Genomic DNA, 24339 nt, shown 5'->3' on the forward strand with positions numbered 1-24339 from the left:
CTCCCTTCACTGTATTTCACAAGGACAGGGTTGTCCTTCGAGTTCGTCCTTCTTTTCTTCCGAAGGTAGTGACGGAATTTCATTTGGCCCAGAAGGTTGTTCTTCCGGCATTCTATCCTCCTCCGCATCCTGGTAAGGAAGAGGAGAGGCTCCATAGGCTTGATCCTAGGAGAGCTTTAAGCTTTTATGTTTCACGCATGTCCCGGGTCAGAGTGGATGATCAACTCTTTATTGGTTACGCTGGAAAGCGTTTGGGGCAAGCTGTGACGAAACAGACTTTGTCTCGCTGGATTATTTTGGCCATCTCGGAGTGCTACCGTTTGGCGGGTAAGGACCCACCGGCTGGCTTGCGGGCCCATTCTACCAGGGGTATGGCTGCGTCTACTGCCCTGCAGAGGGGTGTTCCTATTCGCAACATCTGTGATGCAGCCACCTGGGCTTCAGTACATACATTTGTACGTCACTATTCCCTTGATTCCATCCGGGCACAGGATCTGGCCTTTGGCAAGGCGGTCCTTTGCTCTGCTATTTGATTGGCTATTCTACATTTTGATTCTAAATTCTTTCCCTCCTCCTTGCTTTGGTACTGCTTTGGGAGTCTGTCATAGATATGGAATACGTCGGAGGACCCAATCCCCTCGAAGAACAAGTTACTTTCTTACCTGGTAACGTTCTTTCGATGGGATGGTCCGACGACGTATTCCATATCGCTCCCGCCCGGCCTTCCCCGCTGCAGAATTTCTTTTGCGATTGCAGCTTACGTTCCGCAAGGCTTTGTGTCTGACTGGCAGTTGACTTATGTCACACGTTCTGGGGGAAAAAACTACAACTGAGGCTATGGGCGTCGTGCGTCCTACTTATCACATCGGATGACGTCGGAGGAGGTCCTCGACGACGGCGTATCGACGTCATCGACGCAGGACGCAGACGCCGAAAAAGTTTCCGAAGCAGCACAGCTGTGGTGATTACATGTCATAGATATGGAATACGTCGTCGGACCATCCCATCGAAAGAACGTTACCAGGTAAGAAAGTAACTTGTTCTTCTAAATGTATTGGTGTATTAGATGCCCTCCTGGGGAGCTGGAGAATACCCTTCAAAAATGTGTTTTCTCTTGTTCCCATACCAGAACAGTTCACTTATCCCCAAAGTTCTGAAACAAAGCAGTAACAGCTTTTTAGTAATACAATTCAAGCGCTGACCTAATGCTTCCCCTGCCATGGTGACAAAAAAATGTCCTTGCAGCACCACTATATTTGTCCATGGTTATCCACCTGAGCCACCCAGGTAGTCGTAAGAGTTGACTTGTTACAGTCTACGATTAGCCACACTCATATTGATAAACTGCTGTTTATCATATTTGGGTAAGATGACAATAGACCTATCCACATTTAGGGACAGTTTTAATTCCCCACATATCTTGGTAAAAACCTCCACTTGGCCTTTAAGTCCCTAGGTTTAGGTGGACAATAAATCTGCGTCGTCTGCAAAAAAGAGCGCTGGGTACTTTACCAAACCCAGCTTTTGAGGGGTCCAGGCCGTCGACAGGGAGCAGAGATGACTTCTATGTAGATAAAAAAACAGAAGACGGGCGAGGACACATCCCTGCCTAACTCCTCTTGTGAAGTTAAACTAGGGTGTGACCTCTTCCGCCAGCCTTTGGCGAAAACACTGTCCTGTTACTGTATAACAAGTGGATAGGTAGAATCAGTCTGTTATGTTCCTCCCAGAAAAGACATGCATAAAGATCACGTGGCACAGCATCGAATGCAGTCCTAAGATCTACAAAGAAGGCATGAAATTGGGTCTTTCTTAAGATGGTATACTTCTGGATAATCACATACAGATGGAAACTCTGATCGATTGTCCCCTTACCCTTTTGAAATCCTGCAGGAAGGGTGCTAATTATGGTATTTTCGATTTACCCAAGACTGGACACGCTTGCAAATATTTTCCCTGGCCCGTCAAATAAAGAAATGGACTGGTGATTAGCCGGTTTGTCTTCTCCCCCCACACCCTCCTTTTAAAAAAATTGGCAGGATTTCGGCACATCCCCATGAATCTGGAACACTGTTCGTTTTTAGACGGGCCATAAAGAGTCCTCACTGGATAGGTGCCCAGACACATTTAATCTTTGAAAATATTTGGTTAGCAACCAGTCAGGACTTGAAGCTTCCACCTTCCCCCTCCCCCCACACCCTTCTGAGATCTAATAGATTTCAAAACCTCATCTAATTCTATTGAAAGCCACTCCGTTACCTGGATTGAGTGGGGAAAGCCAGGCTCTTGTACTCCATGGTCACAGCCCTTTCGTATAGTCAGCAAAATGAATAAACCAAGCCTTTGCAGTGATATACAGCAAAGGTTCCAGCCCCTATTGGCATCGGCCACTGTGACAGGTCTCCAAAAGATGCAACGATCTCCACTGTCGTGCGCATTCGTAAGACAAGTCTATGTCAAAAGCGTCCTCCTTCGCTTTTTTAAGTGTCTTGTATTGGGTTGCTGGACCAGCTTATTCACAGATGAACCTGCTGCCAAGCTTGCTACCAATGTCTGCTTGGCTAACCTACAATTGTCACACCATTCTGGTTTTACTAATGCATGCTTTTTAACTAATTTAAAGGGAAGGGTAACAAAGGGAAAAAAATCACATAGGTCACTTTTTTTAAAAATTCAGATAAGATCTCCTGGACATGGATCTCTCCCATACAAATTCTATGTAGATTAGGCGAAATAGCCCTGTACAAGTCGGGCTTAGTATCTCGTTCTAGCACGTTGGCCCATTGAACAGCCTCACATGCATGTCCAACAATGGTCAATGCCTGATTGCTAACAGTCGCCTCATGGCCTAGGAATGCGAATTCCAAATAGAAAAGCTATTAACTAATGGTCTATGTTCGCTGTCATAAATAGCTAAACCTTGAAAATCAGTTACCCGTTTCCAGTCTCTAGCAGCCACAAAAACCTAATCAAAGAACCACCCATGGGGCCAAAAAACACATGCCTAGCGGGCTGATCACCAATGAACCGCCCGTTATGCCCTTGGGTCGCAAGTATATGGGACTCGAACTGTCTCACTAGCTGAAGACTGAGTTCTTTTGGGGACACAGACTATTAATAGCGGTATGTCCCAGGCCTCACCCTGGACCGCCAAGATCCCCTCTAGATCAAGTAGCCGTTCAATATGTAGATTAATATCTCCCATGACAAATACATGCGCACTGGCCCCGGGCCTCACCCATCCCAGGAGAGTATTCGATTGCTGATCCTACATCTTCATTGTGTTGAGCCTATTGTACCCATTAAACATCAAAACACAATGTCCATCGATAGTATTTGCTACCACATGTTGAAGCTCAGGCAGATCTGTTGTATGGGACTCCACACACCAATTGAGAATGAGATCTACCCAAAAAGCAAGCCCACAATAGGATGTTCCCTTACACATTTGTGGGCCATGATCTGAAAAGATTGGTGCCATGCATATCCGCCTGATCCATATCCCATGTCTCCTGAAGAAAGATTAATTGATGCTCCCTAATAAACTCACTCCAGCTCGTTGTAGACACACGTTTTCAAACACCCGCCATATTCCATGAGAAGATTTTACATGACCAGTCACTGCCAAACTCCTTTCCAGTCATATTATATCAATACACTCCATCCAGCTCACTTTCTGTGCTATGCTGACGGACAGTGCGCACCTTAGTCATGAAAGGCATTCTGGAGGTGGGTAGGCCAGTCACACTGATGCTATGGCAAATCCCATTGTAGTCTCGTTGAAACGGTTAAATGCCTGCAGACGTATAGCTGTACCTTGGGTTGGATACGTTCGAACATCAATGGCCAAAAGGCCTGGCACCAACTGCTCATCGACAAGGAAAACCCAAATGGATTCAAACTGACTGTCTGGCAACCTTGTACGCTCACATCTTACAAAATACTCTGACGACTGAAACGCACCCCCTGACGTGTCTAATCTAGTGGGTGCATTTGCTCACCAGAGAGGTTTAATACTCAACTCCATGAGACAACCTATTTTGCTGGCCCCACACATTTCCTTTTACCCATAACCGACAATGGGTGGGGTGACGTCTATCTCTATGTAGAGAGTGGGGGGTAGATCTCTCTTCTGCAGGAGCCTCCCTCTGGAATGGTCTCCCTGCCCCTCTCAGGGTTGAGCTGGATCTCCTTCAGTTCTGGAAGCTCCTCAAGACCCTCCTTTTATCTTCTTCCATCCCTCTTCCCCCTCCCCTGCTAATGCCCCCGTCTGCTGCAGTGACTGGCTGCCTGGTTTACCTCTGAGTTCTACAGGGCACCAGCCCCCCCACCCCACACCCCTTCCCAGGCCACCCCTTTCCTCGCACTTAGCATGTGGATCCTCACCCCATGCAATCCCTGGCACTTTCCCACCTGGCTTCCCCTAAGCTCTCGCCTAGCCCCTGTGGCCCTCTTCCCGCCCCCTCCTCAACCTCCCCTTTTCACTTGCACGCTCTCCTCTTTGCCCTGCACTCCCCTTCCCACCTTAATACTTTTCATTTCACACATAGTGGCACTTCCCCTCCACTCCCTCGCGCTTCTTGTTACTGCACTTGCACGATCTGAATGTTACAAGGCCTAGTAAGACAACCCCCCACCCCCTTTTTTGTCTTGTGGCACCTTAAAAACACAATTTGTTGTATAGGCGACTTACAAATATCCAAGAAATAAAATCTATTCCTTTGTTATTTTGACTCATGCGGGTATTTATAACATCAATAATAGGGCCCATTTTATCTTGGAAGTATCTGCCCCTTAGGGGTGGGACCGGAGTCAATACCATTGGAACACAAGATTTAGCCAGAACAGCGGACTGTCCGGATCCTTTTAGTGCCAGCTTATTCTGCTGGCCAAGACTCGCGTTCTCATTCATAGCAAGCTCCTGGGATCTCCTTGCTTGGAGGACCATATTGGCCAACCTGGAATTCTCCCAGGAGTCCAGCTTCAGTGCCAGAGATTGCTTAATGACTCATTTATCTGACCTAATTTGTCAGTTCCTGTATGGCACCAGCTGATAGCTCACACCAGATAGTATAAAACCTGCCATTGATAACAGAGCTTTGGCCATCCTGTTCCACTGTACCCCCAGCAGCCTGGTTACCTTTACCATAAGCCGCCCCCGCACACCTGCCCCTTGGGCACTTCTCTCTTCTTACTGCACTTCGTGACAGCTCTTCTCTTCTTTTTCTTCCGGGAACCACATGTTACCCGGCTCTGACCCTCACCCTTTCCGTAATCGTATTTTTTATGCTTTTATCTGCTTGGATTCACATGCGCCCTTCCTGCCCTCTTGGTACGTAGACATTTTACAAATACTTTATATACTCTGGCATATACTTCACGCTCCCTCATGTCAGAAACAAAACAATCTGAGGGACCGCGATGTGTGAAGGACCATGGGCACAACAGACGTCAAACAAGTCATGCAGTACTCTGCTTGTACCACTAGATGGCAGCTTATGCAAAGCATGTCATTCTAAGCAGATACACGCATCAGAAATATATTTACGGTAAGTAATGTATGCCATATACAGCCTCAGTATCCAGTGCAATAACACCACAATACCCCACCCCACAATACTCAAAGGAAAGGTAATGTTAGATTTGCAATGGCAGTTCACATGAATACAACCCCAATGGCAGTTCACATGAATACAACCCCAACTTCAGAATTCCAACACTAAGTTGACTGGGGACTTGTGCCCTGAAAGTTCACAAAGTTTTCAGTAGTTTCTTGTGCCAGGAAAAAGTTAGGAGGAGGGTCTTGTGGATGGGAAAACGGTTCCAAAAGTCAGGTAAGTATCTATTCTAGTAAATAAAACTGTCCCCAGTTTTCAGAGGCCTTTCAGCAACAAGTATTGCCAAAGCCAAACAAAGGTAAAGCTTTAAAGTGTTCAAAACTAAAGGGGGGCAGGTAAGGATTGCTGTAACTCACCCCCTCCTCTCCCATAGCCCGATTGCTCTTCAGACTTGACAGGTCTTCAGAGGTCTGTTTTGCTGCTGTTGTTTCCGGTCTCCAGAGCCCTGGAGTCACGGTTGCTATATTTGTCCCGGTTGGACACAAAAGCTAGTGCAACGTGTTCCGGACGATGAATGCAACTCACAATGATGCAGCACTCCTCTAGGCAGTGGACCAGACACGGATAATCCGGTTTCGACAATCGTCACCCATGCACGGCGACACAACACCCAACACGCTACTAAAACCCCTGCATGGAACATGTGCGCCCTTAGGCCTCCAGGTCTGTGTGCACGTTATAAGAATCAAAGTAAAGTGCAAACGCCAATCCACCAAAATCATACTAGCACACAGTAACCATTTTTTTTGGGAACTGCAGCTAGCAACAGCACATCAAAGCTCTCTAGCGCTTGTGCCTCCCTTCCCCACTAACCTTCCCAACCACCTTCGTTTTCAGATCTGCCAGAGCACCTAGGGACCATGAAAAATTGCAGCAGTGCGCTGTACAAGTCACATTAACATAACAAAGGGACACAGCTATCGCGGTCAGTCGCCCTCCTATCTTGCGTCCTGTTGAAGCTGGAACACCGAAATCTTGCAGGTGGGACTCTTGTATCATAAGATGAGGATCTGCAAAGTTCTGACCCAATGCATGGCACCACAATGCCTCTACCGCGGGAGCCCATACTGGAGTTAATCAGTCCACAGGATGGTTCCAGGAACACTTCCGAAGACTCCATATGCCTGGGCACCTAGCAGATGTTGGGAATGGTTGGTCCCACCACTCCAAGGGTCGGAGTACGACTTAAGTGTAACGCTCACCTGATTCCCGTAGAGGCGCCGGTCTTGACTGGGCGTATACCGTATCTTCAAAGGTGATGTGTAACACACGGCTGGCTCTTTGGGCTGGACCTCTGTGCACTGTATGTCTGACTCGAAGGGTAAGATGTCTGCAGATAGAAAATATGGGATTAATGAACTGGGTTATTGAATGTCTCTCTTCTTCCCTTTCTCTTCTCCTGTAGAACCCCAAAGGTTAACGCTCTCACCTTAGGTAAGTGAACGCCGTGCTCTCCATCTGCCTCGGGGCAGGGTGCTGTAACCAGTTTCTTCACTGGATAAGGGGAGCAGGCCTCTTGACTTCAGAGGACTGCTGTCCGTCGTTTACTGCACGAACGGTAAGTTTCGAGTAATTCTAATGTCTTTAAAAGTCTTTAGTAATGATGTCTCTTGTTTTGCAGGGTTCCGGCGATGGCGGATGACGGGCTGAAGTGAGTTGAAGATGGAGCCCGTGTGATGAATAGAAGCGTCTGGAAGCACGTAAGTAAGCGCTTGTTGCCTGCTTCACGATGCGCTCTAACTGTCTTTTTATTTTGCAGGTACAAGTTCGGAGCGGCTGCAGGGTGCCGGAATACCCACTGGGTTAGATGTGGAAAGGAGTAATGGCACGTGAGTATTAAAGTTCCCCAATGTCTTTAAACGCACCTTGTTTTGTCTTTCAGATGCTGGATGCAGCGCCGAAGGCCTCCGGAGCGTGCAAAGAGTTGGTAAGCTTTTGTCTTTCAGATGCCGGAATGCAGTGCGAAGACCTCCGGAGCGCACGAAGAGTAGGTAAGCCTTTGTCTTTCAGATGCCGGAATGCAGCGCCAGGCGTTGGTGACAGCCGATGGACCAGGTAAGTGAAGCGCTGTCACTGAAGACCGTAATGCTAACCTGTTCTTTCTTGTCTTTATAGGTGTTGCTGAAGACTGGATTCAGGATGGTAAGCCTTTTTCCTTAGGCCCAGGATCAGATGCAGAAGACACGATGAGCGTTCTGCTGCAGAGGATGCAGAATAACGCAAAGCAAGATTCATCCATCGGGTGTGGTTTAAATAGCCTCCTGTAGTGCTTAGGTGTCTCCTTCCACAGCCACGCCTAGGTAAGAAAAGAGTTCCTGCTTTCCAGAAGAGTTCCAGTGTTCTGAACCTAGGGAGTGGCTCCTGCCCCACCCAACAGGAAAAGTAGTTCCAAACAGAAGAGGATCAGAGGCTCAACTGGCAGGCAAGTAAGCAGCATGGTCTGCTGCAGGTAAGTCCACCCAAGCATTATGAGCCCGGCGCTTCCAGCGCTGGGACTGGGCATATTTATGAGCCTGGTGCCACTGGCGCCAGGACTGGGTCCAAAAGGTCCCAATTGGGACTGGTTGGCACTCGGAACCTGGGTTATGGATCTGCTTCCAAGGGAGTTGGGAAAACCCTGACCTTTTGGAAGCAGAGATCATGACATTAAGGCTTTCTGAAGATCACCAACCAGACATGACTCCACTGGGACTTCAACAAAAGTTAGTCATGAGGCCGCCTTAGGACAGTCCATGGGTCTTCCATGGTCTTCACAGCTGGGCAGGATACTTGGCTCCTTGCAGGATTTCTCCGGGATCTCTGAGGCATGACTGCAGAACTCCTCTTATCATGAAACTCGGGTGAGACAGAAACTCTGCTCACCCAATGGAAGATCTGCCCCTCACACACATTCAGGCAGTGATCCAATGCAATGCATTGTAAGAGGCATTGTGCAATGATAAAAAGTTACCCAAACCTAGATAAAATGCATTAAGAAAAGGGAACATAGTTTCCCCAGTACTGACCGCCTTAAGGACTGGTCTGTTTGCCCGTAGCAATGAGCAAAAGTGCAGTGCAGTGCAGTGGAGTGAAACTGAAGGCTATACTTAAAAATGTCAGGACAAGAACAAAGGCATACAGTTTTGGGGTCCATAGAAATGGAGGGAAAGCATGCCCCGATTTGTAGTCAAGAGCCAATAGACGTGATTGATATACTAAATTTGATGGGCTGGGTGTTTATCTAAAGAATACATTCTAACTGTAAGATCAACTATGAAGGCAGTCAAAGCTCTGGGTCCAAACCAACTGGCTCCTAATTAACTTGCTCCTATTACAATCAGTTAAAACACAGCTATGGTCTTGTATTTTGGTCACCTTATTTGAGGACGTTATAAAAGAGACTGTATTCTGTCAACCTGAAATCTTTCATATATCATCTCCATATACAAAAAAAGGGGACCAAAGTGATTCGGGGAACTATCGCACACTAGCGATATTGGACATTTCAAGTAAACATTTTGTGGCCCATTTTCAAAAGTGGGTAAATAAACTAAACCTAATCCCTAAATACCAGATCGGCTTTCAACAAAGACTGAACCTCATTGAATGGAAGTTTATTAATGCTCCTATGTGCTTCGACCCAAACTAATGTGGCAAATGCTATTTACATAACCGTTATGGCTATGACAAACACATTTGATTGAGTCCATAGGGAGTGTCTGTGGTCCAAATTGAAAAAGGGTTTCCTAAGACTGATTCTGCTTCTTTACGAAAATCCCATGATCCAGGTTAGACTGAGCAAGGAAGTTTCATTGACCTGAGGAATACAAATGTGTTGGGCAAGGTTTCTCCTATAATATATCAATGGTACATTGCAGATGTAGATCAACTTTGGGACAGTGTCCATTGTATACCTGTGAAATTAGGGTGTTTCTTCCTTCATTTTCTGATGATTTGCTATTATTTGACCTCATCTCGATTGGTCTTCAAAGAAAACTAAATGCATTCATACTTTATGCCAATTTTAATAACTTGAGGGCAATTTGTTGTAATTCGAAGATAATAATCTTCACTAAGAAAAGGGTCCCAAAAGGACTACCTGGTCGGTTAGGGACACTAAAAGGGCTAAAGTGAATACTCTGGTTTTTCTGGGATTTAAGATCTCCAACCACCTCTCCCATAAGTTGATACTAGACACCCAGCAAGCCAAGATTAAATCTTTGTTGGCACAAATGAAACATATCAGTCTTAGACTCTTGAGTTCTCCTCCCACTTTTAAAATTCTGATAGTTCCAATCTTAACCTGTCAGTTGGATATTATCCTTTTTGATCTAGGACCTGTTCTCAATTCACTAGAGGGGTATAGTTTGGAAGCAGGTTTTAGGGATGGCTTAATCTGTCCCTAGTTGTGTCCTCGGACACATTGTGTTTGGTATCTCTTCAATCCTTGGTACTATGGAAAAAGCGAAGACTATGTGCGCAAATCCTTAAATCTCCTGCAAGCTCCGGTTTCTGTGATTCGAATGACTTGCTTTTTGACAAAAATGCCTTATATTTAATGTTTGCACAGATTATGGATTATTTTCTCCGGGATATTGGGTCTGATACTGTAGAATTGCCAAGTAATCCAACTCTGGTAAAGCGCAAGCTGTAATGGAGGCTTGCTATTGAGTCATTACGGTCGTACTCACTGTACACCTTCTCTTTATCTTTCTCTTTATGAAATGTGAAACCCTCCCAGGTTACATAAAACCGTGCAAGGTGGCTTGAAGAGTCTGAGGTTCAAATTGAACCAAACTCACACTAGAGAATCCTTAGAACTTAGGCAGGGCTTGCCCAGAGAGGAAAGCGTTTGGAGACTGTCACTCTAGAGGACAGTTAGAAACTCTGAAACATGCAACGATTTGCTGTCCCAAAACCCCTAACTTAACATTGGTTTGTGTTAGGTGTGATTTTCGTATATATGTTAACATTGTCCTTACCTGTGTCAACCCCAGAATTCTTTGCTTGGACTTGGTAACTATTTTACCTTGTCCCTAGGTGAAAGGGAATCCCCCCTCTCCCCCACCTAGTCTTTTACTCTTTTTATGGGTGACCTTTCTATGGCTCTCCATAGTCCATGGTTGTAGTTGGTTTCCTATAACTTTTGGGCTTAGGCTGGGTTGCCCCTTTGAGCTTCCTGTCATTTTCTTTTCATGTACTTGGGTGAACTACAGTTCCCAAGAATTAAAGAGGGATTTTCATCCCCTTTACATTTTGGTGTGCTGGGGATACAATGTATCGCCTTTCTTACTTACCTGGTAACATTTTGTTACAATTGTTAGTGTACATGAGTGGCTGGTGGTAGTGGTTTTACCTTTGACTTTTAGTCTTTATTACTCGCAGGCTGTTAATTCAGCCTTGGTAATGCACAGAAGGGCCACCATTTCGCTAAAATGATGGGCTCCTTCTTTTATCACTATTTCTTGTGTGCTTACTGTTTGAGGTCTTCCCCTGCCATTCTTGCCAGGAACGACCTGAATGGAAGTTTTGTCTTCAGTGGGAATCCTTTGGATTCCCCGGCCAGGCTCCAGAGTCTGAGAAGGCAGGAAGCGAGGTGTCATCTCAAACTCTTCAGCCCTTTCTTTCACCTTGCCTGAAAGGAGCCAACTCTGAGTCGGGGGGTGTGGGAGTGGAGGGGGCAGCGCTGCCTGTCCTGGTTGTGCTGTAGTTCCTGATACAAACTCCAAACCTGGAAGCTGCTGACAAGTCGACAACTGGAGCTGAAACTGAAGAGGAGGTTGAAGAAACGATGCCCGAGAGCTTGCTGTGTAAGCCTTCCTTCCAATTGACCTGGGGTTCCCGAAAAGGATGACCCCGACCCAGAGCCTGGTGAGACCCACTAGACTCAAGGAGACCTGCATTTTGAGCTATCCCTTGGCATGCTGCGACCTTGCCGGGCTGCAATACCCCAGTACCTCGACCCATTATGCGGTGCACGGTCTTCCAAATTGTGCTGAAATGTTGGTGGCATCCTTCTGGACCTCCAGAGACTTTATTTGAATCCTTGAAGTCCCCTCACCAAAGTGCTGGACCAGATTAGCAACGAGAATCCGACCAACGATATTCTCCTGGCTCCTTAAAAGATCACCGAAACCACAGAACCACATCCAGCTGCAAATAAACCCTTGCCTGGAGTCTTCCCCATTGATCCCTGCTGCAAATTCCCTTCCAGTGTCCTGTCTTCAGTCTTCACGACAAGGAATTAATCGGCCGAGTTTTTGGATGCAGATTTTGAAGACGTCCAACTGCAAACTCTTAATCTGTAGTGAGGTACTGTGTTGGCTGGGGTATTACTTACCTTAAGCCTTTTTGTGATTCCTATAAAGCTTTGGATGTGATTCATATGATTGGGAGTCCTCTCATCCAGTTCGCACAGCCCAATGCTGGAATCCCTCTAGGGTGGGTCTTCTCTGATGTTCCAGGGCCCTAACTAACTCTAAAGTGAACTACTTGCTTATTTTGAAGAGGCATCTTCATGAACTCTTACTTTTCCTGTAACTTAACCTATCTCAACCTGCCTGTAGCTGGCATCTAGACCACTAGGGTCCCTCTTCTGCCTCTGAGAGAACTCATGCAATAGACTAGGGAAGGACTGGATATGAAAAGGAATCTGTCTTGAAAAGTATAATAAGTGTTAAAAAGTTACTTACTTGTGAAAGAGTTGGTTGGTAACTATCCCTCTGAAATATGAGCAGTTACAAAAAGTTCTTACTATCCTTTGAATGTGTTTTGCTATTCTGAAAGTATATATACTCACCTGTGAATTGGTTTCCTCACTTTCCAAAAGTAATTCTGTTGGCTTCCATTTGCTATTTCTGTTAGGATATAAATTTAAACGTTCACCAACTGGGTTTAATTTCCTCTGCTCTGCTTTTTAGCCTGTCTAGAATAGGTCTGCCTTGTGTTTTAACTACCTGGAATTGCTGTGCGCCATTCTGAATAAGGTTATTACAACATCAGGTTTTACTCACCTAGTATAACTGAAGGTTGTCGTAAATGTAGTTACAGGTTTATACTGTTACATGAATTTGTGTTCCACTATTCAGAAAAGTATGCTGGTAACAAAGTTGGTCTACTAAGTGATTTCGTAGCTGAGTGTCACTGCATGACTGACCGTGTCTACTACCCTTGAATTACTGTAAGTAATCTAAAAGTAACTTCTGGTTTTACTCCCTCTGAATAGGTGTGTTCTATTCTAAATGTGTATGATTTAGGTCTGACTTGCCCATAAATACGGTTAGTTATTCTGAACGAAGTCTATGCTTTGGTCTGTGTACCTTAAGCTTTGTGTTGTGTTTTTATATTGTATTTAGGACTCTGACAAAGTACTTACCCACCAAGATTTACCCTGACCTATTTGTTTATAATACTTCTGGGTGTAAGTGTTTCTTTTGGACCATTTGTACTTTACTACAGCCCCCCCCCAACTCCCCCTAAGATGAGCCTGGCTGCTATGTCTACATTACCACATACTCAGGTGGCGCAACCCTATACTAAGAGTGGAGTTGTGTACTGTCTCAGTTGTATATTTTCACTTAGCCCTTAGTTGGAACTCAGAAAAACTGTCCTAACAGTTTGTTTTAAAGGGCTTTTTGATTCTGCATTTGTGCACGCAGAGGAATGCGTATGGGCTAAACTCATGCTAGGTGAAAATGTCTCCTTGTTATTGTCACTACCTAGATTTTCTAAAGATTTTATGAGGTATTTTTATTTATTTACAAGTATACTTGGTCTTAGTTGAATATACAGTGGTGAAGACATGTTGCTTAAGCAAATCTGCTTCGTTACACAATATAGCTAGCTTCACAATGGTATAGAATAGAGTTTCAAGCAATCTTACAATCTTAACTAGTTACATGGTAAACCAAGTTTACAATCATAAAGTGGTCACAGTTGCACATAATATTTATTTACATGGTAGGAATTAACAATTATTTAATATTTACAGTGATTGTCTCAAAATAGTATAATGGCTATGCGTATGTGAGTGGAAGTGGTGAGATACTGGATGTCAAGGCTAGGACAAGGCCAGAAGGTGTCTTGCTATCTATTTGTAATGAGATTCGAATTTGTTAAAGAGCCATGTTTAAGGAGTTTCTTGAATTTGATGAGGGAAGGCTCATTATAAATATTAACTGGAAGTGCGTTCCAAATTCTAGGGGCCGCTACAGGGGAACTGGAGCTACCTTATCTTGCGTTCTTGAAGCGGGGGATGAGTAGGTACGTGTCTGCATTGGATCTGAGTGTTCTGGTTGTGGTTTTGCAGATTGCACTTTGGTTGAGATAGCTGGGAGCATTACCCGAGACACATTTGTGTGTTAGGGTAAGAGTTTTGTGAAGTATCCTGGCTTGAATAGGTAGCCAGTGTGCCTCTCTCCTGTGTTGAGATATATGATCACTCTTTTTTTATGCCTAGCGCTGCTCTTCGCGCTTTATTCTGCGATAGTTCATTTTCTTTTTTTTTTTTTTTTTTAGAGGTCCCTAGTAGCAATATATTGCAGTAATCCATCTTGGCCAGAATGAGAGCTCTGGAGAAAGTGATGCTGTTTTGGGGAGTAAGGAAAGGTTGGTTTAGTGCAATAAGTTTGGCAGTGTAGGATGTGGATGAGGCGGGTGCACTGATGTGTTTGCACATGGTAAGGCTAGAGTCCAGATAGACCCCTAAAGTTTTAACTTGATTGGAGATGTTAATGGGGGTGCCGTCAATGACTATAGCTGTGTATTGTGGGTGAAGCTTGCTTAGTGTAACGGGGAAGCCTACTATGAGGATCTCTGTTTTTTCTCCGTTAAGACAGAGGCAGTTTGCCGCCATCCAGTTCTGGATGATAGAGATTTTGCTTATACAAATGGTGTCCTGTTCAAAGTTGCCTGATAGCGGAATAAGTATTTGTGTGTCGTCTGCGAAGTTGTTATAAATTACTCCCATTGCATCTAGTGCTGCAAAGAGTAATTTAGTGTACACACTATAGAGCGTAGGGGAGAGGCAGGATCCTTGAGGAACTCCCAATTGGACTGATAGGGGATCGGCTGACCGTCTATGGCTACTCTAGATGTTCGGTCTGCAAGGAATGATTTTAATCCAGGCTGTGGCTTCCTTAGAAAAGTGGAAATTGTTTGCTAGTTTTAGGCATAGTTTATTGTGGTCTACTAAATCAAATGCTGCGGACACATCCAGTAATAATAGTATGCATAGTTTCCCCGAGTCCCTGATTGAGTCCATCTGGTATTAAAGATCCAGCAAGGCTGTCTCCGTGCTGTGTCTGGGGCGGAAGCCTCATTGTCTTTCTCCTAGTAGTTGATTATTTTCAAGGTGGAATTAGACTTGGGTGTATGCAATTTTGTCTATGATTTTGAGGAGGAAGGGGACTGTGGTGATGGGTCTATAGTTAGTGGGGGTTGTGGGATCTAAGGTGGGTTTTCTGAGGAGGGGGGTAACCCAAGCTTCTTTAATACTAGTCGGAATGGTATTCGTGTTGAATGAGGCATTGACAAAATTAGTGATGGTGGGTGCTAAAATGGGGGCGCAGTCCTTGACTAGTTTGGCAGGAAAGGTAGCTCCTTTGCAATTAAAGGGTTTAAGTGAATCTATAGTTGTTAGTACCTGATCCTGGGTCACTGGGGTAAACTGGAATTTAGGTATGTTGGTTGTGGTGTCTGAAGATGGCAGGCGGGTTGGCTCGATGGTGGCTGCTAGACGTTTTCTTTGCGAGTTGATTTTGTTTTGAAGAGTGTTTATTGTGGATGCTAGTGCATACTGGGTGGTGGTACACCATGCCTTGTTAGCTTTGACTATGCTAGGAGGAGGAATAGGTGTTTCTAATTCTCTGAAATAGCTCTTTGCTATTAGAAGTGGCATTAGTGATGCGTAAGTTCAGGGAGTTGGCTTTCTGGGTATATACTTCCAATTTGTAATATTTGTATAGTAGCTGGAGTTTTTTTTAGAATCATTATTGGGTTTTTTTCTAGAGAGGTGTTCAAGTGCTCTTTTTTTCCTTCTAAGTTCAATGAGATCATCGTTGAACCATATGTTGCTGTGCTTGTGTTTGGGAATTTTAGATTTGAGAGGAGCAATTTCGGCGATGGCTGACTTCAAGCAGGTATGGTAGTGCAGTGAGATGGTGTCAGGGTTGTTATTGACTGGTGGTTTTGTATTCATTAGTTTGTTCAGCAATGGAGTTAATTTTTCAGGGGTGAGTTTCCTTGAATTTCTCATGAGGATGGGTATTGATGGGGTGGCGGTTGGGGCGGGGTCCCCCCTTGTGATAATGTTGAACCTGATGAGGCAGTGGTCGGTTCAGGACATTTCTGTGATGCCTTCAAGGACTGTGGTGTTCAATGTTAGAATCCAATCCAGGATTCACCCCTTTTAAGCGGGTTGGGGAGTTAACAATTTGTTTGAATTGCATCTCGAGGAATGCATTGTCGAAGGCACTAGCTTTGAGGTCAGAATGGTCATCGAACCCCAGATTAATGTCTCCTAGGAGGATACATTTGGTGTTGGGTTTGAGGAGAGTGTAGATGAGCAGGGGTAGTTCAGTGTCAGGATTATTAGTGGGACTGGGGTTTCTGTACACTACTAGGAAATTGATGGTAGGAATTGATGGTAGTTTTGGGGTTTGTGGTTAGTTTAAGAGATAGGAGTTTGTAGCCTACTAAGGATTCTGTTTTGCATTCTCTGAACTAGAGAGTGGTTTTGGAGATGATGGCAACTCCTCCTCCGGTGCCCTCGAGGCAGTCTACTCTGAGTAATGTATAGTCTGGTGGTATAGCTAATGTGATCAAAGGGCCCGATTTTGGTTGGAGCCAGGTTTCTGTAGTTACTAGAAAGTCGAGTTTGTATTCTAGGATGAGGTTGTGTACGTCAATGGCGTGTGCGTCTAGGTAACATATGTTGAGTAGGGCAGACTTTAAAGTTTCTATGCCTGGGGAGAGCAGTGAGTTTGGGCTGAGCGCGCTGGTGGGGGAGATGGGGTGGTACATTTCATTTTTTGATGCTTGTTCTTTGTTTTAGTGTGTGATGGCATGCTGAGATTAGTGGTTTTGGGAGTGCCAGTCACTTGGTGTATATCTATAGTGCCAGAGGATTGGGAGAGAGTGCGGTTCTTGGTGGTTCAGGAGGAGAGTCTTAATTTCATTGTTATTCCTAGTAAAGGTCTTGTGAGTGCATGAGCGGTATAGGTTCTAGAGGAGAGTCTGGACCGGCGGGTTATGCCTAGTAGGGGCGTAGTGGGGTGTGATAAAGGAGCCATGGGTGGTGTCATAGTGAAGGCTGGTATAATAAGCAGAAAAGGGCATGGGGCAATGTAGGGGGTAGTGTCTAGGGCAGTGTATGCGCGCTAGGCCTAAACCTAGCTGGATGAAAGCATCCTTTGAGCATGGCGTGGTGTCTAAGGTGTTAGTGGCATGTTTGATGATCATGCTGGATTGGTGGTTGTGGTGTGGCTACTATAGAAGTGCTAGTGAGCAGCGTTAGTTGTTTGTCATATGATGGCAGTAGTGATGGATAAACCATACACATGGTGTTAAACCAGCTGCTTTGGCGAGTTTATGATGTATTTGGCAGGTAACAAGATGGCCTAGGATGAATTCTGATGTCAGTGGTGAATGGGCATGTACATTTGGGGGAGTACACTGTGCAAACATAGTAAAGCAACTCCTAGGAGCAATATGTTTTCATGGCTAGTAAGAGCTAGGGCGCAGCTATGCAATGTGGTATATAATGCAATGCAATATTGAGTACAGCATGTGAAAATGCTAACGTTTGACTGGGTGCTCATTCTAAGTACACAGGGCAATGCATGTAGTAGGTTTAGCAGTAAAATGCGGCACATCAGTAAGGGAGCAGTTATTGGTGGGTGGTTTGAACGAAAGTAGAGCAGATACACCCGAGTACAAAAACAGGTGAGGGTCTCTGCCACCGCATATTGGAGCACGATCATGAAAACCAGTTGTTCGTAACGAGCGGGAATTCTTGTTCCTAATGGGTTGGAGAGTTGGCTAGGTCCTACAGTAGCATCGCAAGGACCCGGGTGCTTAGGACAAAGAATACAGGCATGCAGTAATTAGTGAGCACGGGGCGCCATGGTTAGACACATGTCACTGGTACGAGGGCTTGGGTACTTACAATGGTATAAACAAAAGTTCAAGGGTGAGAAATGGAGCCATGCAGTTTCGAAAGTAAGTCTCACTGTGCGCCGTTATGTTAGAGGTGTAGCATGGAGCTGGCTTGCATAGACTCCTCAGGCGCGTGCTGTGAGTTCGGAGGGAGGTGTGTCCAGTGCAGGCAGCAATGTAGTGAAGAATGGCGCGAAGCAAGATTAGCAAGGAGCAGAGCTGAAAAAGGGTGCTGCGCTCTGAGCTCGGCACACTCGATCAGCTCAATCGGGAGCCTTGTTCTCCTGCCTTTGTTGAATGCTGGCTTGCGCCTGTCGGTGGCGCTGGATTGGATAAGAAACCAAAGGGCTGACCCTGGTAGCAGGCAATTAACATCCAACTAAAAAAAGGCAAACTATGAATTGCAACAAGTAGGTCAGTCAAATCATGTTTCCTTTTCCTTGTTTCTGCAACTAATTGTATATGCGTTAAACCTACTTAACATTTTAACTCTGCTTCTTATATACTCTATGGTTTTTAGAGTGTATTTCTCTTCTTTTATGTGATAATAGATTATTGAAATGTGATAATTTGAGATGTATTTTCGGTTTTAGTATTTTGCATACGGCCTGTCTATGGTTTTAATCCATATTGCAATAAACAAAATAGAGTAGGATGGTGGGGAGAATGGGTTGACCTTCTGAATTGGACAAATATCTTGACTTGCAACTTTTGGTAAACCTTCCACTTTTCTGGATCGAGTACAACTTAAGACTAATACTCTAATATTGACTGTGGTGTATAATTTGTATTTTGTTACCCACAGCTACGAGATCTCCCTCAATGCGCTAGACGATGAGGACGGTGGAGGAGGTGATGATATAGTCTTGCCAATCTACCTTCGGGAGCGTACACATTCAAGGGAGTATGCGGATAGCTACTATGGTGTCTCACTTTTTGGCCATCCTCTACTGGTGTCTGTTCCAAGGGAAAAGCTCACCTGGGATTCACTGTACCAGATTCTACTTCATAGGCTCTCGTAAGTATGGAACACTACTAAGAGCAACCTTCCCTTTATACTTTTAGGAAGGGAACTGAGCCTCCTGTACATCAAATCCTACTTCAGGTGCAATGAAACCATCGGAACTACTGATTTAAGCCATAATCAACATCAATCAATTTAATGCAGTTATTGATCTTACTCAAACATATACTTAAATTCTGCATATATGACAGCAAATCCATTAAGTAAAAGAAACCTTTCTATTCCAAAAGTGATTTGCTTGGCCTGCTTTCTTTTACTTAGCATTTCGCTGCACAGTTTTTATAATTCTGTTTCTCCTTATTGTTTTAAGAGCTGCAATATCTTGCATCAGGCATACTTTGATACTATATTTAGATCAAATTTACTTTCATTCCATTGAAAACAATCCCAAAATACTTTAAACTTCTCAAGTTCCGTTATGACGCAATAAGATCAAGTACCAAGGTGTTCCAATGAAATGTCAATAAAACCTGGTTTTGTGCGTTTGCGCATCCACGCCCGGTGTCACAGAAGAGACTAAAGCAATTAAAGCACTCTGATTTGAGAGAATGCCTTTTTATTTTCAGGTCCAAGCTAGCATTTTGCTCATTTGATTAGTTGAAGATATTTCACCCCAGGATATTCCATGCCAGGATGAGTCAAAAGTAGTTAAATTGAATACACTTTACCCACAAGCTTTCCTATATAACTTATAAGGAACATGTTATGCCAGTTTGAACTAAGTATTAACGAGTCAGTGTGAAAGACTCATATTTGTTCCTAGCATCAATACTGGTTTCCGTGCTTATACTTGCATTTCTCGTGTACAATATCGTAGGCACCCCTTAATAGTATGTATCAACCATGAGTTTCAATCAATTCATTTCACAAAGAAAAAACAGAATCATACATTTGAGTAAAAAGGGTGCATTCACAAAGCCAATGATCTAGGTGGGAGTAAGACCGAGGTCTGACCTCGCCTTTACAATGTTTAATCTCTTAATTTAATTATTAAACCCCTGATTGGTGGGGCCAATACCATGCTTGTTATAATCCCGAGCAAATTGCAGTGTTTAACGTCAGCCGGTGGCATTACCTGGCCTGGTAATGCCCCCACCTGGAGGGGCTTATTGCTAATCGGATCCCGGCACGTTGCACCAGTGTACTAATAGATTTTTTTTTCCAAGTTGAGAAACGGTGTGTTTACCATTTCTCAACTTAAACAAAAAAAACGACAAATCAAGATGGTCGCCATGAATCAGGGAGAAGAGAACTACACGTCCCTTCTCCTATTCCATGGTGGCCATTGCTGCAACAGAGCTGTGACGTGTGAAGGAGCGCAAGGTATGTGGGGAGGCGGTGGGATCTGATGGGGTGGAAAGATTGGGTGCAGAGGTAGGGGATATCCGTACATAATTCGAAAATAACGAAGTAGAAATGATAGAGTTTTTTGTTCCAATTTTTTCAAATTGTTTGAAATTAAAAATAAATACAGATGGGGGAGGGGGCGTGGTGTTAGAATATAACTTGAGGGGTAGGTGGAAATGGGTCGGGCGCAGGGGATGCCCCCCAGAATTATTTTAAAAAGTGCAAAAACCAAGTAATTTTGGTTTTTCAAACCCAATTATTTTTTGGGGGTTATTTCACGGACATCTTGCGGGTGATTGCACTTACCTTAGTAACGGCGGGGAAGATGACGGCCTCCTGCTTCCAACGTGGTTCAGGGTGGGGGTTTTACCATGTTGTAAAAAAAAAAAAAAATTCTGAGCCTCCTGATTGGTTAGGAGGCTGCCACGCCCGCAACACACCCAATCTACTTTGCTTGATTATGCACTTGCAGCACAACTTAAAAGCCTCTTGGAGGCTTATTAAATGCCACCTTAAGCTATTGTAAAAATGAGGAGTTAATTTATTGAAAACAAAGCTCTAATGGTCCTAGGAAAACATAATGGGGTTGGGAGGGGTGCAGTTTAGAATGTCCAATTTGAGGCATACCAATTCAGTTGATACAGTAGATGTGGCCTTTCCACAGAATTTAGCTTGGGTCCTGAAAATTAAGGAAAGTAAAACTACTCTCATACAAACACATGCTATATTTGAAGCAAACATTTGCATTATCTCATCTTAGGTGTTATTGAAGTATTTAAGTAAAGGCTACTTCTGCAGCTATGTATGAAGCCATATATATATATATATATATATATATTTCTGAGGCTTGTGGAATCTGCTTAGATCACATGCTGTGCATAGGCCGACATCTAGTGGAAGCTGCGGAGTATTCGTTTGTTTTTCGAAACTCGAAAATGGGCGTCGACACAGGGCGTGCCAGTAATACTATCCCTAGTGTGACGTCCACTGTACCCAAGATCCCTCACGCGTCTAGGATCCTCAGATTGTTTTTTTCCGCCATACTAGTCGGAAGCATCTTGCGGAGTCCCCTGGCCTTAGCCATACTTTGCTAAAATTTGAAATTATTAATCTATCGACATCCTTCCCCACCCCAACTTCGACACTCGACACCGGCTGGAGAAGAAATCGACCGTCGGCTGCTGCACGACGGATTTGGGCCTCGGAAGGCCGCTGGCCTCGGCCCGGGCCTGGTAGGCCGCTGGCCTCGGCCCTGCAAGTAGGGAGAGTGGGGGGTGGTACATACTCTACACTCTTGGTATATAGGTACACCTTATACATTTCCTACACTTAAGAGCCCGCTGCCTCAAGGTGCGTATGGAGGGTACCCCTTTTCAATTCTGCCCCAAGTGCAACCGCAAATACCCTTGGGTCGACAGGCAACGCCACGTGCAATCTCTGCTTGCCGAGGGACCACCCCGAAGCTAACTGCAGAGCGTGTAGTAGGTTTAAACCTAAGACACTTAAGGAACGTTCGACGAAGCGTTGGGCCCACCACGCCAGGCAGGCGGCCATGGCAGCGGAGGGCGCCTTCAGCGATGGCAGCGACGCCGTACTTTCGGACGGCGAGGGCATTACGGCGTCGAAAGACAGCCGAGCGCAGGTCCCCGACCTCGGAAGGTCGTCCGGCAGGGCGGCTATGGGGAAGACCCCTGGCGACGCAAGTGCTTCACATACTACACACGCTAAACACACTAAGTCCAACCGAGACTCGACGATGTCGAGTTCTCGGAAAGAGGCACAGACAGAACGGTCCGATTCGGTGTCCTCTGGGCGCTCTCGAAGAAGATCGCCGCTCTCGATGAAGATCGCCGCATGACTCCAGGCAATCATCCACTCTTGCCAAGAGTGCCTCGCTCCCTAGGCTAACAGAAGTTCGATCGTCGGAAGACGAAGATGACTTCCACCTCCAGGCCGCGCTCCAAGAGCCGGAGCCCGCAATTAAAGCCAGCGAGGCCCCACGCTCGAAGGACAGGGACACCTCTCCCGAACCTCGACGCCAGGCGTCGAAAAACTCCGGAGCCACTAAGGGACAGGGAAAACATTTTTCGACGCACAGGGAGGGGGGGAAACAGCAGAAGAAACTACCTGTACATTCTTCCACACCTGTGAAACACTCCACCCCCCCTAAACAGACAGACAAGCCCAGGTCTGCTGATAGGTCCACAACCAGCAAAGCTACTCAAGATAAATCCCATAGACTTGCTGAGAGAGTCATTCCCAGTTCCAAAAAATTGCCCAATGAAGACATAGATAGGGTCATGTCAAGAATGTCGTCTTTGGCTGATTTTTATGATAAAAGTCCAGAACATTTCCTCTCGTATGATCCACAAGGGGCTACACCCTCAGGCTCTACTGATCCTATCCCCCTGAGTAAAAAGGCCTGGTTTGAAACCCCAATGAGGTCTGAACCCTTCGAGGTACAACCTTACGCAACACCATACTCACAGTATTAAGAAGAGGCTTCCTTTTGTGGAGACCAAGAATTTGTTATGATAGAAGAGCAAACCGGGACGGGCTACTATGGGGATGATGAGGAACAGGAAGAAGAAGGGGATAACCCGGAAACATACAGAGTAGATTCCCCGGTAGAGAACGAAGCCCCGGTTACCGACTCCCCGGTCCATAATCAGCCCCTCCTAAATGAGGTTCTCGCTCGCGCAGCAGAACATTTCCACATTGACACCCACGGTGTACAGGAGGAAAGGGACTTCGCAGAAGAGTTAGTGGGAGAAAGGAGGCCGGTTGCCCAGACCATCCCTATCCTTAAATCCATTCAGCGGAGAATAGATCCGTCCCTGGTGAACCCAAACCTCACCAGAGCAGTCAATCCCAGGGTTGAAAAACTTTTCAGGGCAGCTCAGTCTGACCCTCTCTATATAAGAGGGCATCTGAAGCCAGACTCCCTAGTTGTTACCAACACTCGTAAGAGGGCTGGGACACCCTTCTCTTCGTCAGAAGCTCCTCCCGACAAGGAGAGCAAAAAACTATACGGTTTCGGCAGGAAGGTAGCCTCAACGTCCGCCTATCAAGCAAGGATTGCTAACTCCACCACCCTGTTGGCCAGCTACAACTGCCATCAGTGGGAAGAAGTCGCGGCTCTCATAGCCTCTGCTCCTGAACCGTTAAAGGGCCAATTAGCTCGGATTTCCACAGAGGGTAGAGCCGTGTCTGGTTGCATTTTGAAAGCAACCTTCGACGCCGCGGATAACGCAGGCAGATTGATAGCAGAAGGTACTGTTATCAAGAGACATGCGTGGTTATGGCAGTCTGGGTTTAAGGCAGAAACTCAGGCATCATTGTTAGACAAACCGGTGGAAGCCGATCTGTTTGGTAAGGCGGTCGAGGACGCACTGAAAAATGCCAAGGACGAATACGAGACACTCAAATCCCTTGGCCAGTTAACCAATAAACCCCCTAACCAGAGAGGGAATAGTAATTTTCGTCGCCCACGTGGCCAAAATTCACAGAGGAGCTAACTATTCCCAGGGGCAGGGTACACAGTGGAACAACAGCCAACAGTCTACCCAGGGTTACGGCAGAGGTAATAGGAGAGGTCGTGGTAAAGGCAGAGGCAGCCCCAGCAAGAGAGGCGGCACGCCTCCACCAAAGTAGTGACGCTCAGTTCAGGGTCCCTTCTCACGCAACCCCAGTAGGGGGACGCATTTCCAACTTCACCCAGGCTTGGGAAGGGATGACATCAGACAGATGGGTGCTGTCAACAGTATCCACGGGATATTGTATAGAGCTACTGCAGCGTCCCCGGAACCATCCTCCACGACAATAAGTACACTCCTTAGAACATCAGAAGATTCTCCTCGAGGAGATCGCCATTCTTCTACAAAAGGACGCGATAGAACTCGTCCCGGGACACCAGGTAAACAAGGGTATTTATTCAACTTACTTCCTTGTGCCAAAGAAAGACTTGACAATGCGCCCAGTATTGGACTTGCGGCCTGCCAACAAGTATGTCAAGCCCCAAAAATTTCGTATGACCACGCTACAAGAGGTAATCCCCCCCCTCCTAAAAAAGGGGGATTACATGGCTACCTTGGATATGAAAGATGCTTATTTTCATATTTCCATGTTCCCAGCGCACAGAAAGTACTTGCGCTTCAAGGTGGACAGTCGCCACTACCAATTCAAGGTACTGCCCTTCGGGATAGCTTCAGCACC

The 24339-nt window shown here is 45.5% G+C and overlaps 1 protein-coding gene across 1 annotated transcript in view; it reads left to right on the forward strand.

The window, feature by feature from the left end:
- USP11 (ubiquitin specific peptidase 11) overlaps positions 1 to 24339 on the forward strand; it is a 2050211-nt gene that overhangs the window by 1249293 nt on the left and 776579 nt on the right. The window contains exon 13 of the mRNA XM_069647415.1: positions 18559 to 18771. Coding sequence (XP_069503516.1) covers positions 18559 to 18771 — 213 coding nt within the window. The remainder of the gene's footprint in view (positions 1 to 18558; positions 18772 to 24339) is intronic.

This window comes from Ambystoma mexicanum, chromosome 2q (assembly GCF_040938575.1).
Source record: "Ambystoma mexicanum isolate Mex_15411 chromosome 2q, UKY_AmexF1_1, whole genome shotgun sequence".
In the NCBI taxonomy this organism is placed as follows: domain Eukaryota; kingdom Metazoa; phylum Chordata; class Amphibia; order Caudata; family Ambystomatidae; genus Ambystoma; species Ambystoma mexicanum.